At 42.0% G+C, this 18529-nt stretch overlaps 1 protein-coding gene across 4 annotated transcripts in view; it reads right to left on the bottom strand.

Moving 5' to 3' along the window:
• Window positions 1–18529, bottom strand: part of LOC121372481 (glutamate receptor ionotropic, kainate 2-like) — a 144585-nt gene that overhangs the window by 31170 nt on the left and 94886 nt on the right. For 3 of the 4 annotated variants that reach the window (XM_041498819.1, XM_041498818.1, XM_041498817.1), the window contains exons 3-4: window positions 14904–14945; window positions 3467–3622 (exon numbers count right to left, since the gene is read on the bottom strand). In XM_041498819.1, coding sequence (XP_041354753.1) covers window positions 3467–3622; window positions 14904–14945 — 198 coding nt within the window. The remainder of the gene's footprint in view (window positions 1–3466; window positions 3623–14903; window positions 14946–18529) is intronic. The other variant, XM_041498820.1, reaches the window with a different exon arrangement.

The raw sequence follows: 18529 nt of genomic DNA, 5'->3' as shown, positions 1-18529 counted from the left end.
GCGGTTTTGGGCTTACTCGGGACTTTTTGGCCGTGGTTCAAAATTTTATGCTTATTTTTTTGGTAAACAGTTCGAAGCACTTCATTTTGGCAGCCCGTCTAAATTGCTCCATTCACCTTAAAACCTTTTCGGTTGAGCACTCTAATGTTATTCTTGGACTACATTTTTGTCCAGACTTGAGTAGGGTGAATCAGCTCATTTTGGCCTTAGGTCTTTGACCTAATTACTAAATTCGTATTGCAAATTCCACCCACCTCAAACTTACACCCACCCCCTCCTGTCCCGGACTTAGTCACTGGCGATGTCAGAGGTTAAGCCCGTGACAGGCGTTTGCGAAACCTTCGTGGTATATGCGCACGTTAAACAAGTTCCGCTCCCACGTACATAACAATAGGTCTTGCCCTCGCTGCACGGTTCTTTCAGGCCCTAATTGAAGCAGTAAAGGCAAGCTAGACTGACGTTACCAACGCTAGGCCGTGCAAACCTCTTGAATTGATTGTCGAGCCCAACAACACGTTTGCTAATCAAAGCATGAATGCGCCAAAATGGAAAAGTCAACTTGCTTTTACGGCAATCTTTGTCCGCTTCGAATTCCACGTCCGATTTAATGCATGCGCCAGCCAATCAAGATCGCCGAGTGGTGCCGTAATCCGCTACGGGTTGTCGTAATTTACTTTACCGCCTTCATTTTGCGGCATTGTATACTGCGGCAACCTCTACACTCCAGCGTCTGTTAGTTCAATAATGTCGAGCAAATACTCCAGCAGAAAGAGAGATATGAAACAATTTCTGGATGTTCAGCCGAGTTCTCCATTGTCGATATTTCTTTCGCGTTTTAAACGACGTTGAAAACAGTTTGGAAATCTCAAATTGATTTCTGCCCCTTCTGTCCACACGGGAAATGAAGACTGGTACTTTAGAGGGTCTGTTTTCACCTCAGTCAAGGGGTGTACATAAATACATGGCAAGTGGCCATCCTCACGGAAAACACGAGCCGGAAACCCTTCTAATTGATAGTATAACGAGTTTATTTATCCACGAGCAGGCGATATGCTTGTTGAGGGACGTTCTGTTTAGTCTATTGAGATATCTGCTACTTAAGATCAGATGGGTGATAAATAACCTGGTTTGCATACATTCAGAGCGGAGTCTGGATCGATGCAATCGGATCATATGCTTCGTTTAACGCATCGCCAGTAAGATCGAGGGTGGCCTGCTGGATGAACCAAGAGAAAAGCAGATAACTTACATTCACTGAAACTAAAGTACTGGATTTTACTTTTAAAAATTTATATTTATGTAATAGATAAATCAACATCCACTGAAGGGATTTGAACCAAAGTCCAGCGTTCTACCAACTGAGCTAAAAAGGAAATTCCTACTTGCCAACACTCTTACATTTATATCCAATTAAATTTCAGGTGTGTTCGGGACATTAGTGCAAAGGATACGATTTTATTTTTTAGTACCTACATTTGACACAGGATTAAGTTCACAACCAATTGTTGGATTAGGCTTTCTGCTGTATCCATCACCAAGAAACACCCAACACACTCTAGGGGCCGAATTTACAAAGCCTGTTTCTTGTCGTACATGTGTGTAACTAAACAACAAAAACAAAAATGGCTTCGTAAATTCCGTTGTATGGTTTTAATCTGCATATAAACAAACTGTTCACCCTACTTCACAGATGTTGTTGTTTGTTTGGGGTTTTTTCTTTGTATTGTTTTGTTTGTTTGTTTGTTTTTGTTATTGTTTTTTCCCCTCACAGATGTTAGTTTAATTACAAGATACAAGTGTGTCAAAGTCACCATCTGATTAGTTTGATGCGTGTGTTAAAAAGTCATCGTATGCACTATTCTGGGGGGTTTTAAAGTTGATTTATTTCAGAAATTATAAGTGTGTAGCATTTAGCACTTCCTTTACAACGATTTCAGAACACTGGATGGCGATGTTTACAATACGGTGGCATTGCTGGAAATCGTTGTAAGACAATGGAACCATGTGTTTGATGTGTCAGTTGCTGTCTTCATTAATCAGTTTAATTACAGAATAAACTAAACAAGTCTACATCGAAGCCAAGTATTAAATTCGTGCATTAGGTCATTCGTTATGACGCAGGGTGAAGGCCTTGACATTGAGTCTAGACTCTAAAACGTTTTACCAGCACCAGTTCAGATTGTGGCGTAAGGTGAGTCCATTCTTTTTGTTTCTTGACAACGAATTCGATAAACCTCCAAAATATGTGAAGATACAAAGTAAGGGCAATTGCGTTTGTCATTACTGATGGGACAAATCGATACAATTGTCCTCACTCCGACAGTATTAAGAAACGAAATTCTAAGTTTCTTTTTATCAACAACAAAAAAAACCCTGAATTTTAGGGGATTGTCTCGTTGTAACATTTGCACATGGCATTGACAAATAGGTCTGCATTAACTGGCAATCGCGCGATGAAATATCCCTTTAATACGATTGCCGGACTCTGCGGTTTCTCAGTAATGCTTCCATGGGACCGCTTCCTTCTATCAAATGTATCTCTTCGATCCAGAAACAGATAACTAATTAATTTAGCCGAGAAACAATTGTCGCCACCTTGACCTAGCTTAGGAACGTGTGGTCAGTAGGTGAAAACATGACCAGTAAATACCCGGTCGCGGTGTCATTTGACATCAGAATCACTGAAAAAAGAGGGGTAGCTGAAGGTTGGACCTTTCTGAAATAACTTGAAGATGGTGTGCAGTCACAATTAATCCTTTCGTCAGTATGGATTTTTTCTCTTTCCCTTTTTAACTCGTAGAGTTGCGAAACCACGTTGTGACACTGGCGAACAAATTGAATTAGGGCCGTCTTTCCTAGCGATGGGGTAGTGAATACGTTAATGATTTCTATTTTATTCACTTAGCAGAAAGGAGAGACGTACGCTTGGAACAAATGTAACAGCCAGAAAGGAAGAACACGAAAATTGATGCCACATTACGACTTCTCTTATTGCTATTTTCTCACTGAACATCGACATTGCTCTTCTTAAAGCAAATTAGATAGAAAAGGGAAGGAAAATAATGAGAGAAAAGGTTTAAAAAAAAGAGAAGGAAAGAAATAGAATGGTGTGTGGTATAAATTAACTCCATTTATTTCCTCCATGATTTTCCAAATAAAATAATTATTTAAAGCAGGTTTTCTTTGCTTATCGCCGTTGTTTATTAATACTCTTTATTATGGAAGGGGTTGTTGTTGATGGTCGTGGTGGTGATGGTTGTGATATTTATGACCATGATGGCAACAACGACGATGATGATGATGATGATGTTTGAGAAAACAGAAGAGATGATGATGATGACGATTATTGTGATCACGACGATGATGATGATGACGACGATGATGATGATTTTTCATCTTTCCTCCACTGATATATCTTTATTGTGTAATTTATATTTTAAAACAATTTCATCCAATGAGAACGTACCTTTCCTCTGTGCCCCGAAGCTGTCCTGCGGCTGCACCTGCTGACTGTCCGGAAGTACGAGCGTCTGTCCGAGGATGCCGGTTCGGAGGTTGATTTTCTCGACCGCCCAGTCGAACGCCTGCCTCTGGCCGTCGTGTTCCGGTTCGAACAGCGCACCTGCAAGAAATCAACGCTAAACGTGATGCACTCAAACTCGGCAAGTAATCAACGCTAAACGTGATACACACAAACTCGGCAATTATTCAACGCTAATTCGCTATTTACCAGGGACGTCGGTGCCGGTGGGGGCGTGTGTGGGGTAGGGGTGGTGTGGGCATATCCTATCAAAATCAAGCATACTTTACCAATAAGGTCCATGAAAACACTAGGAACCTATTGCAACACAAATTCAAATGCCAAGAAAAGCCATCCATTTTTTAAAATTTCCTTGGGAGGCATGCCCCCGGACAACCCTAGACGTTTCGGGCATCATTGCCACCCCCCCCCCCCCCCCACCCCCACACACACACACTTAAAGAAACACTCCGACAGGCCTGGTTACTCACAGACACTAGGGCCGGACCTAATCTAGTATAATGATGTAGGGAATATAAAGGACCCATTTTGTTTTGTATTTTGGGGGAGTCTATTGATAAGGGCCACCCCATTCCTGGTCCCCCGCTCGCTTCAACCGAGAACACAAACGGAAATGCCAGGGGAGTAGTAGTTCTAAATGATGATATGGCGTTCACTTTACTTGTCATTTTTATAACCACTGTAAACGTATAATAAAATTATAAACGAGGGGGGGATATTTTCAATAAGGAATATTCTGCTGACAATTATTTGTGTAGGGTTATTATTATTTTGTAATTGAAAGGTTTTTGCACTTTTCAACTGTAAATTGTATTACAACTTCATAACAGTGACACGCCCATACAACTTCATAACAGTAAACACGCCCATACAACTTCATAACAGTGACTCGACATACAACTTCATTCTAGCAGCATATCCACTGGGCTATAATATTATCTCTGTGCGGGGGACGAAACGTAGCCCAGTGGTAAAGCGCAGTCGATGTGGGGTCGATCCCCGTCGGTGGACTCATTGGGCTATTTCTCGTTCCAGTTAGTGGTATATCAAAGGCCATGGTATGTGATATCCTGTCTGTGGGATGGTGCATGTAAACGATCCTTCACTACTAATGTAAACATGTAGCGGGTTTTTTGTCTAAGCCTATACGTCAAAATTACCAACTATTTGACATCCAATAGCCGATGATCAATAAATCAATGTGCTCTAGTTGTGTCGTTAAACAAAACACACTTTTCATTTAACATCTCTGTACTTGAGTATCGGGTGTATAAGCACTGTTTGTACCCACATCACTAATATATATATGTGTGTGTAATTGTAGTCAGTGGATCGCGAATCTGTAAACTCCTTAATAATCAAGACAACGTCATTAATACGTGGTTCGTGTTTTATTGTATGTATTCAATCAGACTGGAACCGTTTTTATAGCGGTTAATACACTTTGTATATACTACTATTGTGTGGTTGAAATGACGTTCATGGATTGTACACGAAAACACCTGCTTCATACTTGATCGTAAAAGAAAAGCTATAGAACAAAACTATTTTATTCCACTTTTGTTATACCGTTATACAGTTTGAATTCGTTCAGGGGCGGACTTAGGGGGAGATTAACGAAGGGGAGTGCATGGAGTGAGTGAGAGAGCCAGTGAGGGTGAGGGAGAAGAGAGTGTGTGTGGGGGGGGGGGAGAAAGATAGGGGAGCGAGAGGAGATAGACTAAGTGAGAGAAAGAGAAATTGACATAAAGAAAGAACGAAAAAAGAAAGAATAATTATGTGCTATTTATGCTAATAAAGCGAGGGACAGTAAGGGTATAGTTTTGAGGATTCGGTAAGCGATGCATGAAGCGTCCCCGTGTTAGTCAAAATGTCACTTTACAGTGAAGTAACGGTATAGTTTAGAGGATTCGGTAAGCGATGCGTGGGGCGTCCCCGTGTTAGTCAAAATGTCACTTTACAGTGAAGTGACGGTATAGTTTAGAGGATTCGGTAAGCGATGCGTGGGGCGTCCCCGTGTTAGTCAAAATGTCACTTTACAGTGAAGTAACGGTATAGTTTAGAGGATTCGGTAAGCGATGCGTGGGGCGTCCCCGTGTAGTCAAAATGTCACTTTACAGTGAAGTGACGGTATAGTTTAGAGGATTCGGTAAGCGATGCATGGGGCGTCCCCGTGTTAGTCAAAATGTCACTTTACAGTGAAGTAACGGTATAGTTTAGAGGATTCGGTAAGCGATGCGTGGGGCGTCCCCGTGTTAGTCAAAATGTCACTTTACAGTGAAGTGACGGTATAGTTTAGAGGATTCGGTAAGCGATGCGTGGGGCGTCCCCGTGTTAGTCAAAATGTCACTTTACAGTGAAGTAACGGTATAGTTTAGAGGATTCGGTAAGCGATGCGTGGGGCGTCCCCGTGTTAGTCAAAATGTCACTTTACAGTGAAGTAACGGTATAGTTTAGAGGATTCGGTAAGCGATGCGTGGGGCGTCCCCGTGTTAGTCAAAATGTCACTTTACAGTGAAGAAACGGTATAGTTTAGAGGATTAGGTAAGCGATGCGTGGGGCGCCCCCGTGTTAGTCAAAATGTCACTTTACAGTGAAGTGACGGTATAGTTTAGAGGATTCGGTAAGCGATGCGTGGGGCGCCCCCGTGTTAGTCAAAATGTCACTTTACAGTGAAGAAACGGTATAGTTTAGAGGATTAGGTAAGCGATGCGTGGGGCGCCCCCGTGTTAGTCAAAAATGTCACTTTACAGTGAAGTGACGGTATAGTTTAGAGGATTAGGTAAGCGATGCGTGGGGCGCCCCCGTGTTAGTCAAAATGTCACTTTACAGTGAAGAAACGGTATAGTTTAGAGGATTAGGTAAGCGATGCGTGGGCGCCCCCGTGTTAGTCAAAATGTCACTTTACAGTGAAGTGACGGTATAGTTTAGAGGATTCGGTAAGCGATGCGTGGGGCGCCCCCGTGTAGTCAAAATGTCACTTTACAGTGAAGTGACGGTATAGTTTAGAGGATTCGGTAAGCGATGCGTGGGGCGCCCCCGTGTTAGTCAAAATGTCACTTTACAGTGAAGTGACGGTATAGTTTAGAGGATTCGGTAAGCGATGCGTGGGGCGCCCCCGTGTTAGTCAAAATGTCACTTTACAGTGAAGTGACGGTATAGTTTAGAGGATTAGGTAAGCGATGCGTGGGGCGCCCCCGTGTTAGTCAAAATGTCACTTTACAGTGAAGAAACGGTATAGTTTAGAGGATTAGGTAAGCGATGCGTGGGGCGCCCCCGTGTTAGTCAAAATGTCACTTTACAGTGAAGTGACGGTATAGTTTAGAGGATTCGGTAAGCGATGCGTGGGGCGCCCCCGTGTTAGTCAAAATGTCACTTTACAGTGAAGTGACGGTATAGTTTAGAGGATTCGGTAAGCGATGCGTGGGGCGCCCCCGTGTTAGTCAAAATGTCACTTTACAGTGAAGTGACGGTATAGTTTAGAGGATTCGGTAAGCGATGCGTGGGGCGCCCCCGTGTTAGTCAAAATGTCACTTTACAGTGAAGTGACGGTATAGTTTAGAGGATTCGGTAAGCGATGCGTGGGGCGCCCCCGTGTTAGTCAAAATGTCACTTTACAGTGAAGTGACGGTATAGTTTAGAGGATTCGGTAAGCGATGCGTGGGGCGCCCCCGTGTTAGTCAAAATGTCACTTTACAGTGAAGTGACGGTATAGTTTAGAGGATTCGGTAAGCGATGCGTGGGGCGCCCCCGTGTTAGTCAAAATGTCACTTTACAGTGAAGTGACGGTATAGTTTAGAGGATTAGGTAAGCGATGCGTGGGGCGCCCCCGTGTTAGTCAAAATGTCACTTTTCAGTGAAGAAACGGTATAGTTTAGAGGATTAGGTAAGCGATGCGTGGGGCGCCCCCGTGTTAGTCAAAATGTCACTTTACAGTGAAGTGACGGTATAGTTTAGAGGATTCGGTAAGCGATGCGTGGGGCGCCCCCGTGTTAGTCAAAATGTCACTTTACAGTGAAGTGACGGTATAGTTTAGAGGATTCGGTAAGCGATGCGTGGGGCGCCCCCGTGTTAGTCAAAATGTCACTTTACAGTGAAGTGACGGTATAGTTTAGAGGATTCGGTAAGCGATGCGTGGGGCGCCCCCGTGTTAGTCAAAATGTCACTTTACAGTGAAGCTGCTTCTACAGGAGTATTCTTTATGACCTCTCCAATCATTCCTCGTCATTCGTTTAAAACTATTAACACGCACAAGTAGACAATGCGATATGCACGGCTTGTGTTACACTGGAAGCAGTGAACGTATGCAGGAACTGCTGAAAACGTACTACTTGGTATGCTTACCATACCAAATTGAAATGTGTTAAACACCAAGTAGTTTGTGTGCAATGAAGGTCGATACATTCTGACGGTATACACGTATATACTAGAGACTTCTACAGGTGCATGTTATCGTACGTCGTAACGATTTCAGCTGCTACATATTTGTGAAGGAATGCGATGTTTATATTATGTCTTTCCATAACAATTACTAATCGGCCTTAGTAGCGTGATGGGTAAAAACATCGACTTTACTAACCGGTCTGAGTGGCGTGATAGGTAAAACATCGACTATTGCTAACCGGTCTTAGTGGCGTGATGGTTGCAACATCGGCTTTACTAACTGGCTTTAGTGGTGTGATGGATAAAACATCGGAAGGAAGGAAGAAAATGTTTTATTTAACGACGCACTCAACACATTTTATTTACGGTTATATGGCGTCGGGCACACAGATACTGAGAGAGGAAACCCGATGTCGCCACACCGTGGGCTATTCTTTTCGTTTAGCAGCAAGGCATCTTTTATATGCACCATCCCACAGACAGGATAACACATACCACGACCTTTGACATACCAGTTGTGGTGCACTGGCTGGAGCGAGAAATAGCCCAATGGCCCAACGACGGGGATCAATCCCAGACCGACCGCGCATCAAGCGAACGCTTTACCACTGGGCTACGTCCCGCCCCGTTAAAACATCGGCTTTACTAACTGGCTTTAGTGGCGTGATGATTAAAACATCGGCTTTTGCTAACCGGCTTTAGTGGCGTGATGATTAAAACATCGGCTTTTGCTAACCGGCCTTAGTGGCGTGATGATTAAAACATCGGCTTTTGCTAACCGGCCTTAGTGGCGTGATGATTAAAACATCGGCTTTACTAACTGGCTTTAGTGGCGTGATGATTAAAACATCGACTTTTGCTAACCGGCCTTAGTGGCGTGATGATTAAAACATCGGCTTTACTAACTGGCTTTAGTGGCGTGATGATTAAAACATCGACTTTACTAACTGGCTTTAGTGGCGTGATGATTAAAACATCGGTTTTTGCTAACCGGCCTTAGTGGAGTGATGGTTTAACATCGGCTTTACAAACTGGCCTCAGTGATGTATAGGTTAAAACATTGTCTTTTGATAACCGGCCTTAGTGGAGTGAACTATCGGCTTTACTAACTAGTCTTAGTGGCATAATGGTAATAACATCGGCTACAGCCCAGATAGCTGATATGTTTACCCAGGACAGCGTGCTTGAACCCCGATGGAAAAATAACATCAAAATCACACCAATACACGGGTATGGTCATTGAACCAGAGAAGACATTCGGGTTAGAGCCTGTCGATCAATAAAAAACGTGTCATTTTCCATGCTTTACCACATATCGCGCGGTATGTACGCACCTTTACACTATCGGCAGCATCGTATGCGTTTAATGCGATTGTCGTCAACACCGGCACGTTAGAGGACTGCGCGTAACGCATCCGCACCCACTCGGCGCGGGATCGATACTCGGAAAGCGTTAAGTACCGCCTATCGCGCGCCGACTATCGATCGGCGGTCACAGCTTGCGTCGGGCTAATCTAATTCAGCAAGAAGTGTAAACTTTACGATATATGTGTCAAAACCCGAGCATCGACAAGTCCTCTCTAGTCTTTGAGAGGGATCATCGCGAACACAGCAAGGCGAGAGCCCGTCGTGCTTCCCCATGTCTTGTTAAGACAGCCGTGTTCCCAGCACAGCGTGCTTGAACCGTTACTCGGTATAGGCACGAAAATCATGTTGAGATGAATGAATGAATGAATGAATGAATGTGGTGTTTAACCAAAGGATGTATGTTGACAGGTGCTGGGCTCGCTCGCTCGCTCGCTAAACTGGTTTTTGTGTCTGACGTAAATGAATGTGATGTGACAAAAAACGATGCTACCAGTACAATTGTTTGTGATCACTCACCCTGACGAACATACTACAGATTATAAATGATTTGGTCACACATACTCAAACAGTGGCAGGCGGGGCAGTATTAAATATTATATTTTTATAACCTATTCAGACGTGGACGTCTAGACTGAATGCGTATGATACGTGTCTGAAAACGCAGAGCGCCAGCAGCATTAAACTAATCGTATCTGGTTTATCTGCCCAAAACGCAAACCGCAGACTCAACAGTGGGACAGCACGCACACGCCGCATCCAATCTATAGTATACCAGCCTTAAGGAAGGAAGGAAATGTTTTAGTTAACGACGCACTCAACACATTTTATTTACGGTTATATGGCGTCATGCATATGGTTAAGGACCACACAGATATTGAGAGAGAAAACCCGCTGTCGCCACTTTATGGGCTACTCTTTTCGATTAGCAGCAAGGGATCTTTTATATGCACCATCCCACAGACAGGATAGTACATACCATGGCCTTTGTTACATCAGTTGTGGAGCACTGGTTGGAACAAGAAATAGCCCAATGGGTCCACCGACGGGGATCGATCCTACACCGTCCGCACATGAAGCGAACGCTTTACCACTGGGCTACATCCCGCCGAAGAGCGGTAGAGTAATACTGATTGTAATATTATCCTCCCGCAAGACTTACCACAACACCAAAAACACGCACAACATCAATACATTTAACTTACATTTTCTTCAATCAATCATTTCAAATCTTACTTTGAAATGTACTCTTATAGATTAAGTCATTTCGCGGGCGTTGTCGCTGACATTTAATATTAGGACGACCGGAATAATTAGTATTAATACTTCAGACAAGGAATAATATGAAACATTATTTTACGCGTATAAGATTACTTTAACCTAAAGAATAATGACTCTGAAGCGCGTCTAACAGACAATCAAGTGAATGCAGTAGACATAGGCGCGGATCCATGGAGATGCGGAGGGTGCCATGGATAAGTTCCCACCTACCCCCATTCTCACACAAATCCAGTGTATAAAGGAATACATTATAATCAATTTATGCGTGTTTGTGGGGAAGATCTTTGATGTATACTATTGTATTTTGGAACACTTCAAACCTATGTTTTAGCTACACCTCCATAAAAACTGTACATCCGCCGCTGAGACTCCACCCATTTATTGCGTGGTTTCCAAGCATATATATCCAAGGGGCGGGACGTAGCCCAGTGGTAAAACGCTCACCTAGCTGATGCGCGGTCGGTCTAGGATCGATCCCCGTCGGTGGGCCCCATTAGGCTATTTTTTCGTTCCAGCCAGTGCGCCACAGTGGTGTACATATAGAAGATCCCTTGCTACTAATGTAGCGGGTTTCCTCTCTAAGACTACATGTCAAAATTACCAAATGTTTGACATCTAATAGCCGATGATTAATAAATCAATGTGCTCTAGTGGTGTCGCTAAGTGAAACATATAACTGTCTGTAACACAATGCTTTAACAGGGCGGCATGTTTCAAGATCCATTGTGATTTATAATTATTCATGTGCTCAAGTGCTTCTTGCCATGTTACGGGTTATAGGATCGATCGCCCGAGCAAGATGGAAAGGTCTTTTCCTATTCTAGCCAGTGCCTTGCAGCAAGTATATCAAAGGCGTGGTATGCGTTGTCCTGTCATTCGGTGCCATAAATGACTTGGAAAAGAAATAACGCGTGTCCTTCCAAGTGATTATGTCCTAAAGTTTGATAAAGTGCATATACAAGATCCCTCGCTGTCATTCGGTACAAGTAGCCAACGTGGCGCTAACAGATAACCGTACTTTATAATATGCTGAAATACCGTTACACAAATATTCCTTTCCTTTTCATGTTACATTTGGCGACATGTCTAAAACGCGGACAGAATTTTGACAGCCGCGTGCACATTAATTTTGCGTTTATAGCAAACTATTAAATATATTATTATAATATATGCGGATGGTGCAATGTTTAACCGGAAAGGAGGAAAAAGTATTTGTTGTCTATAGAAAATAAAAACCAACGTCGTTCATATGCCTGTTATGTGGAAAAGAAAAAAACAAAATGACGAAATATGGCCCAGTGGGGGGGGGGAGGCGCAGTGAAATAGGATGGTAGTGGGTGTTAATATTTGTATAATAAAACAGTTAAATAGCTCGATGGACTTTACAGAGATTGGGGAAGATTAGCCCCAGAAATTTGGAAATTTGAATGAACCTGTGGCGCAACTGTTGACGTAATGCACAAGATTAGCGTTGCAGTTTCGTTGGTTGGTTTGTTGTGGTTATTGTTTGTTTGGTTTGTGGGTTGGGTTTTTTTAGGGTTTTTAAGGAGGGTTTTGTGTGGGGGGGGGGGGGGGATATTTTTTTTGGGGGGGGATTCCTTTGGTTGGGGTTTTATTGTGTTAAGAGGCAGGTGGGAAGGTTTTTGTTGTTCATTTAGGGGTGGTTGTTGGGTGGTTTTGTTACTGTTGGTTTTTTTGTGTTTGTTTGGGGGGGGGTTTGTGGGGGGGTTTGGGGGGGGGGGGTTTGCTACCTTAATGGGGTTTTTTTCTAGGTTACTTTCACACCCAAAGGTTTAATAACGTGGTGGAATAAGTACATACATTTACACGTTTGATCTCTTGGCTCACCATCTAACACCTCAACATAATACAAATCTACCCGGTATTTAATCTACCCCGTATTTCGGACTTAACAACTGAAAACAATCCGTCCAGGCTAGAGTCCTCACAAACTACCACACCGAGTTCTAATCTGGTTCTCACCTTCTAGGTGCATTAACCTTGAAGAAAGCACAATAAGTTTCCAATGGGATGGGTTTGTGGGTAAAGTCGGTGTAATTGGCCATCCATCACGGCGGCCCAGCCTTTCTAGCGATCGGTAGACCGCGATGCTTTTGCCCGTCAGGTCGCCTGTTTGCAAGTAACCAAATAACGAGGTGCTTACTTAATTAGCGAGACTACACCGGGCAGCGCTTCGCCCGTGTGAAACAGCGTTTTCCGTTTGCTTTTACTTTGTTAGGACGTGCCAAGGAACCGAGTTAACGAAGCGTGTGTTGGCGAAATTGTTAATTTAGGATAAGTAAATGCAGTATATCTGGTTGTTAAAATGTTACTCCTTTGTGAACGACTGGTTTAAATTGTTCTTTCATTATTTTGATCATTTATTCATTCATGTGGAGTGTTTAAATGCAATAACTTTTTATCTTTTTTCATCTTATCTTTCTTTCGTTTATTCACCCATATATTTATTCATTCAGTAGTAGTAGTAGTTGCAGTAATAGCCACAGTAGCAGCCGCAGTAGTACTTTAGTGGTAGTTGTAGTAGTACTAGTAGTAGTAGTTTTTCTTGTAGTAGTATAGTAGTTGCTGCTGTAGCTGTTGTCGTTGTAGTAGTAGTAGTAGTTGCTGTTGTTGTTGTTGTTTTTGTCGTTGTATTTACAGTTCTAACAGTAAAGGAGAACGTTGTTCCAACACAAGCCAGCCACGTCACACATCTGTGCAGAGATGCTGGCTCCCGGATGCCTGGCAGATTAAACACCCATAAAATAAATCACTGCACGTGTATGTTCGCGGAACACGAAACACGAGTAGGTAGGAACAAGGTTGTATTCACACAAACAAATTACCAATTTGTAATTTTCTTACAAATATACACGACCATGGCTCTGTAAACGTTATTATGGACGGCAAAATAGAAATATTTGCTGTTGGTTCCGATACGAAAAACACTCACTGAACTAATGAACACCGCCTCTTTTGTGGGAATGACTGGTATGATGATTTGACTAACGAAGAACGAGAAGAAGAAGAAGAAGAATGAAAATAAATGACACCTTAACACAGCTTGAGCGAGAGAGAGAGAGAGAGAGAGAGAGAGAGAGAGAGAGAGAGAGAGAGAGAGAGAGAGAGAGAGAGAGCGAACATATAACCCAAATCACCACAGGCGCTCTACTACTAGTTGGAGTTGATATAATTTATGAAATAACGACCAGTATATAGATAATAACACAGCGAAGAGTAGATAGAATATAAATTATTCCAGGATGAAGCAGGAAAGCGCTGATGTGTTGTCAAACAAACTATACTTGTTTAATGTTTCAAAGTACATTTTACAGGAAAATGTTTTCTTTGACTGAAATATTTGGAGGTGTGACTCTGTACCCATGATATACGTGCTTAAACCTACATACGCAACGACTTAAACCTTGTTTGAATCCAAGTGTGACGCACTGTTGAACGGAATGTTGCACTGTCTTGTAAAACTGATCTGTAAAGTTATTGAAATCAAATACAGGTAAAATAATCAATAAAAAGAACTTATTACTTGTTTGTTTGTTTGTTTTTCTTTAATGTGTCTAATTGAAATATAAAGCTGAAAACGAAATCTCATCATCCCGAAGTCGTGAAGAAAACGTTATACAATTCCACCACCTGTATTAACAAAAGACAACATCAAAACGTTGTGCACTCTTTTTATTTTTCTGTTGTGGTATTCATAAGTTAAATTAAAGATAAATACTGGTTGTGCTATATTGCATAACATACTAGAGTGTAATAATAAAAATTAATAAAATAAAGTAGCATGTAAAGAAACTAAGGGTGTGGGGTGTTCAGATTGTGGTAATCTCACAGCACAGTTTTGAACCTTCACACATTTCCATTAAAATATATACTCCATTATGTGTACATGTATATTAACAAGACATATGTTTGAAACCGCGAATAGCTTGCTTTGAATAATATTCATGCCAACCTATGGCTAAATTGCAGTTTACTTTATAAAAATGATTGCATGTAACGCCTACCTTTATTCAAAAACGTTTTTGTCCACTATTGTAAATAGATCCTATGACCTTCCCAGACAAGAAACTGCATTAGTTATCTCCTACTGATGTGCATTGTATTATTATATGTATTGTTTATATGTACCATTCCCAGCCTTTAAACATTATTATAGCTTGTACCTGGTTTAGTTATATTATTTCTGTTGTTGAAAAATAAATAATAATAGTGAACTAAACTTTGCTTCTGCTACAGAGAATGGTGACAGAAAACACTTTGTGCGACAGAAATGAAACGTGAATTTGAAAAGCCCACTCGTGTTAATACATACCAACCACTACAATCCTGTTAAGGTCAATCCAGTGGGTGTTAGCTACAAAAATATTTATATACAAACTGTAATGTTATTTATATACAAACTGTATTTATGTTATTTACATAGCAACTGTAATTATGTTATTTACCGTATACACAAACAATATGTTGTACAATTAATCGACAAGAAAATCCATTAAAAACACTTTCATTACCTTGTTTGTTCGTTCAAGATATAATCTTGTGTCATCATAAGATCGTACTAATATACTAATGCAAAATACAAACACACGTACAGTTTCAATAAACTCGTATCCGTGGTTACCGTCAGGTACCTGTCTTCGTCGCCACATGTTTTAATACGTTGTCGCGATGGTTTTTAACACTTTGTAACACAGAACTGTCACGTGGCATCCTTGTTCCGAGTGCTAAGATGAAGAATAAAATACGATGTCTGATCACAAAGTTGTAAGACTTGTACTTATTTCAAATAATAAAGTACATACATCACTAGTACGTGCTGTCCCCTCCCGAGTAATCCCCCCACCCCACCCCCCCCCCCCCCCCCCCCCCCCACCCCGATGATATGAATCTGTCCTCAACTCCCTTCCTCTTTTGCTGGACGTTATCAACTGTTATGCATTAGAAAACCATTTCTAGGGTTATCAATAGGAACAATTTCATATGAGCCCGTTTTGTGCGTCCTTTTTCTGTGCTTCATGCCCGTGCTACGACATAAACTGCGTACACAAAAAACGGCTCTTACGTTCACAAACGATTTGATTGGTTCCTCGTGCAGAGACGTCAAACGTTTGGGTACCCGCGGACACTAACTTCCTCTCCCAACTCTGAAGCTGAGGTGTGTAGATTATACACTCCCCACCACCGAAATACGAATTAATATAGCTGCCCCCCCCCCCCCCACCCCACCCGAAATACGAATTAATATAACTGTCTCCCTCACCGACCCTGGATCATTCGAGGCTTATGCTATGTGGCCAATCGGTTTACCATCCTTACCAAGAGGGCGGGACGTAGCCCAGTGGTAAAGCGCTCGCTCGATTCGCGGTCGGTCTAGGATCGATCTCCGTCGGTGAGCCCATTGGGCTATTTCTCATTCCAGCCAGTGCACCTCAACTGGTATATCAAAGGCCGTGGTATGTACTACTCTGTCTGTGGGATGGTGCATATAAAAGATCCCTTGCTGTTAATCGAAAAGAGTAGCCCATGAAGCGGCGACAGCGGGTTTCCTCTCTCAATATCTGTGTGGTCCGTAACCATATGTTTGACGCCATATAACCGTAAATAAAATGTGTTGAGTGCGTCGTTAAATAAAACATTTCCTTCTCTTCCTTACCAAGACGTAGAAAGACGCACATTTACGGACATCAGCAATTAGAAGACGTTCTCATCAGTGACGACCTACAAACTGCGTTGACAACAGCGAACCGTGAGGCATGTGCTGAGTTGAGTTACATACGTCATCAGTAATGTCGGAAATAAGCACACCAATAAACATTCTTGTATCTCACATTTAATCTACCTGCAAGAAAATAGGCTGTCACATTCCATTTAAGAGATTTTATGAATATTTAAAAACAAAAACTTCATTTTTGCAGAAAATCAAAGTTCCGTTTTTGGTGGGTACCCTATACTAGTTTCAACCTTTTGAGTATACTGCATAACAACTGTATAACAAACAAAACTTTATTTATTTATTGGCAATAGATAATAGTATTTGCATAAATAGTCAATGTCACATATTACTAACAATTAGAGCCGCAGCTGTTTGTACCCTGTAAATATTTGAATCTCGAACTCGGACACAGTGTTCTTTTTTGGTAACCTTTAACGTAGACGGGAATCGTTGCCGTAAAGCGGCCGAGGCGAACGTTTTCCTGCTCGTCGCTCTGGCTGAACTCAACCCTGATCATTGTGCATCATTCTGCGAGAAACTTACTACAGAACTCAATCTATGCTTGGTGTAACCCTTAGCGAAAAGGTCAAACTTCGTGGTCTTAAATAATTGCTTCGACAATTTATCGTGGCTATACGTGGGGCACGAATGGTGTTAAATATTGTGATTTCAGTGAGGTCACGTTAAGGGACAAAGCAATTTCCCTTAACTTGGAGTGTTATACAAAGAACCAATTACTGTAGTACTTCCTGGTCGGCCTCGCTTGTAAGGGTGTTAGGTACTGGGTTCGAAGCCCGGTGTCGGCTCCCACTAAATGACTCTAACGTAAACCCATTACGCAGACGTTTCTCACACTAGTCACTAAGAATTAACCATTAAAAACTGTCCAGGACAGACAGCCATGATAGCTGAGATGTGTGTGTGTGTGTGTGTGTGTGTGTGTGTGTGTGTGTGGAAAATAATAAATTATATTTAATAATAACTAAATAGGTAATAAACTAATTAAAATGCAATAACAATGTTAATAACTAATTATAAATAAATAATTTATTCCGTTTTCTACAAGTTGAATTATTATACGTCTGCATTTCTGGCCCAAGGGGCGGGACGTAGCCCAGTGGTAAAGCGCATGTCTGATGCGCAGTCGGTCTAGGGTCGATCCCCGTCGGTGGGCCCATTGGGCTATTTCTCGTTCCAGCCAGTGCACCACGACTGGTATATCAAAGGCTGTGGTATGTGCTATCTTGTCTGTGGGATGGTGCATATAAAAGCTTCATTATTACTAATGGAAAAAATGTAGCGGGTTTCCTTTCTATAACTGTCAAAATTATCATATGTTTGAATTCCAATAGGTGATGATTAATAAATCAATGTGCTCTAGTGGTGTCGTTAAATAAAACAAACTTTCGGGCTCAAATTCAGGATCGTATCTAGCACAGAGCAAGGAGAGGAGCAGACCACCACCACCACCACCACTATCACCATCACTACCACCACCACCACCCTCTTTTTAAAAAGTGTATGTTTTAGTTTTTAAGTTTTCTTTTCGTTTATTTGAAAAAGACTCATTATTGCTATACCCTGATTTTATGTTCACTAAGGACCCCTCCCTTCCCCATCCCCCACCTATTTGGACTTTGGACCCTGAAAAAGAATACGTTCCGAAAAGAAACCCTATCTTTGTTCTGCTATTACATAGGATCGTTTGTTAAGAGGCAAAACAACAGGCCCGCTAGTTTACGCTTCAATTTACACTTATCCACGCTAATCTTGTATTCATCATACGTATCGGCCCATTATCAGAATACGTCAAACTGTTACACCTCGCAGATTTCAACTTGCGGGCGCTACCAGCGGGTTTCGTAACCCAATCCGTCTACGGTTTGAACGTAATCCGTTCAATCGGGGATCGTGGCTAATTTGTTTGGGCACTGAAACGATAAGCTCGCAGCACGTAAACTGCTCCTCTTATGTAATGTCAACAGGGGGAAGTAATTTAGAACACTTAATTTAAATTCTTCACTTTGCCATGGCGGTAATCTAGTATTCAGAAGTTATGCAACCACACGTTAAAAGATACGTCGTATGACACCCCCTTGTATCACCTCTTCTGTCACACAACACCTCCTTTAGTAGTCACCATTTCAGCAGTTTGCGAGGATAGTTCATATTATATCCACACCCCACTCATTTATAACTGCGTGTTAATGGATAATTCATATTAT

The sequence above is a fragment of the Gigantopelta aegis genome, chromosome 4 (assembly GCF_016097555.1).
Source record: "Gigantopelta aegis isolate Gae_Host chromosome 4, Gae_host_genome, whole genome shotgun sequence".
Classification (NCBI taxonomy): domain Eukaryota; kingdom Metazoa; phylum Mollusca; class Gastropoda; order Neomphalida; family Peltospiridae; genus Gigantopelta; species Gigantopelta aegis.
The sequence above is the reverse complement of the archived record's forward strand: the minus strand, read 5'-3'. Positions and strand labels throughout refer to the sequence as shown.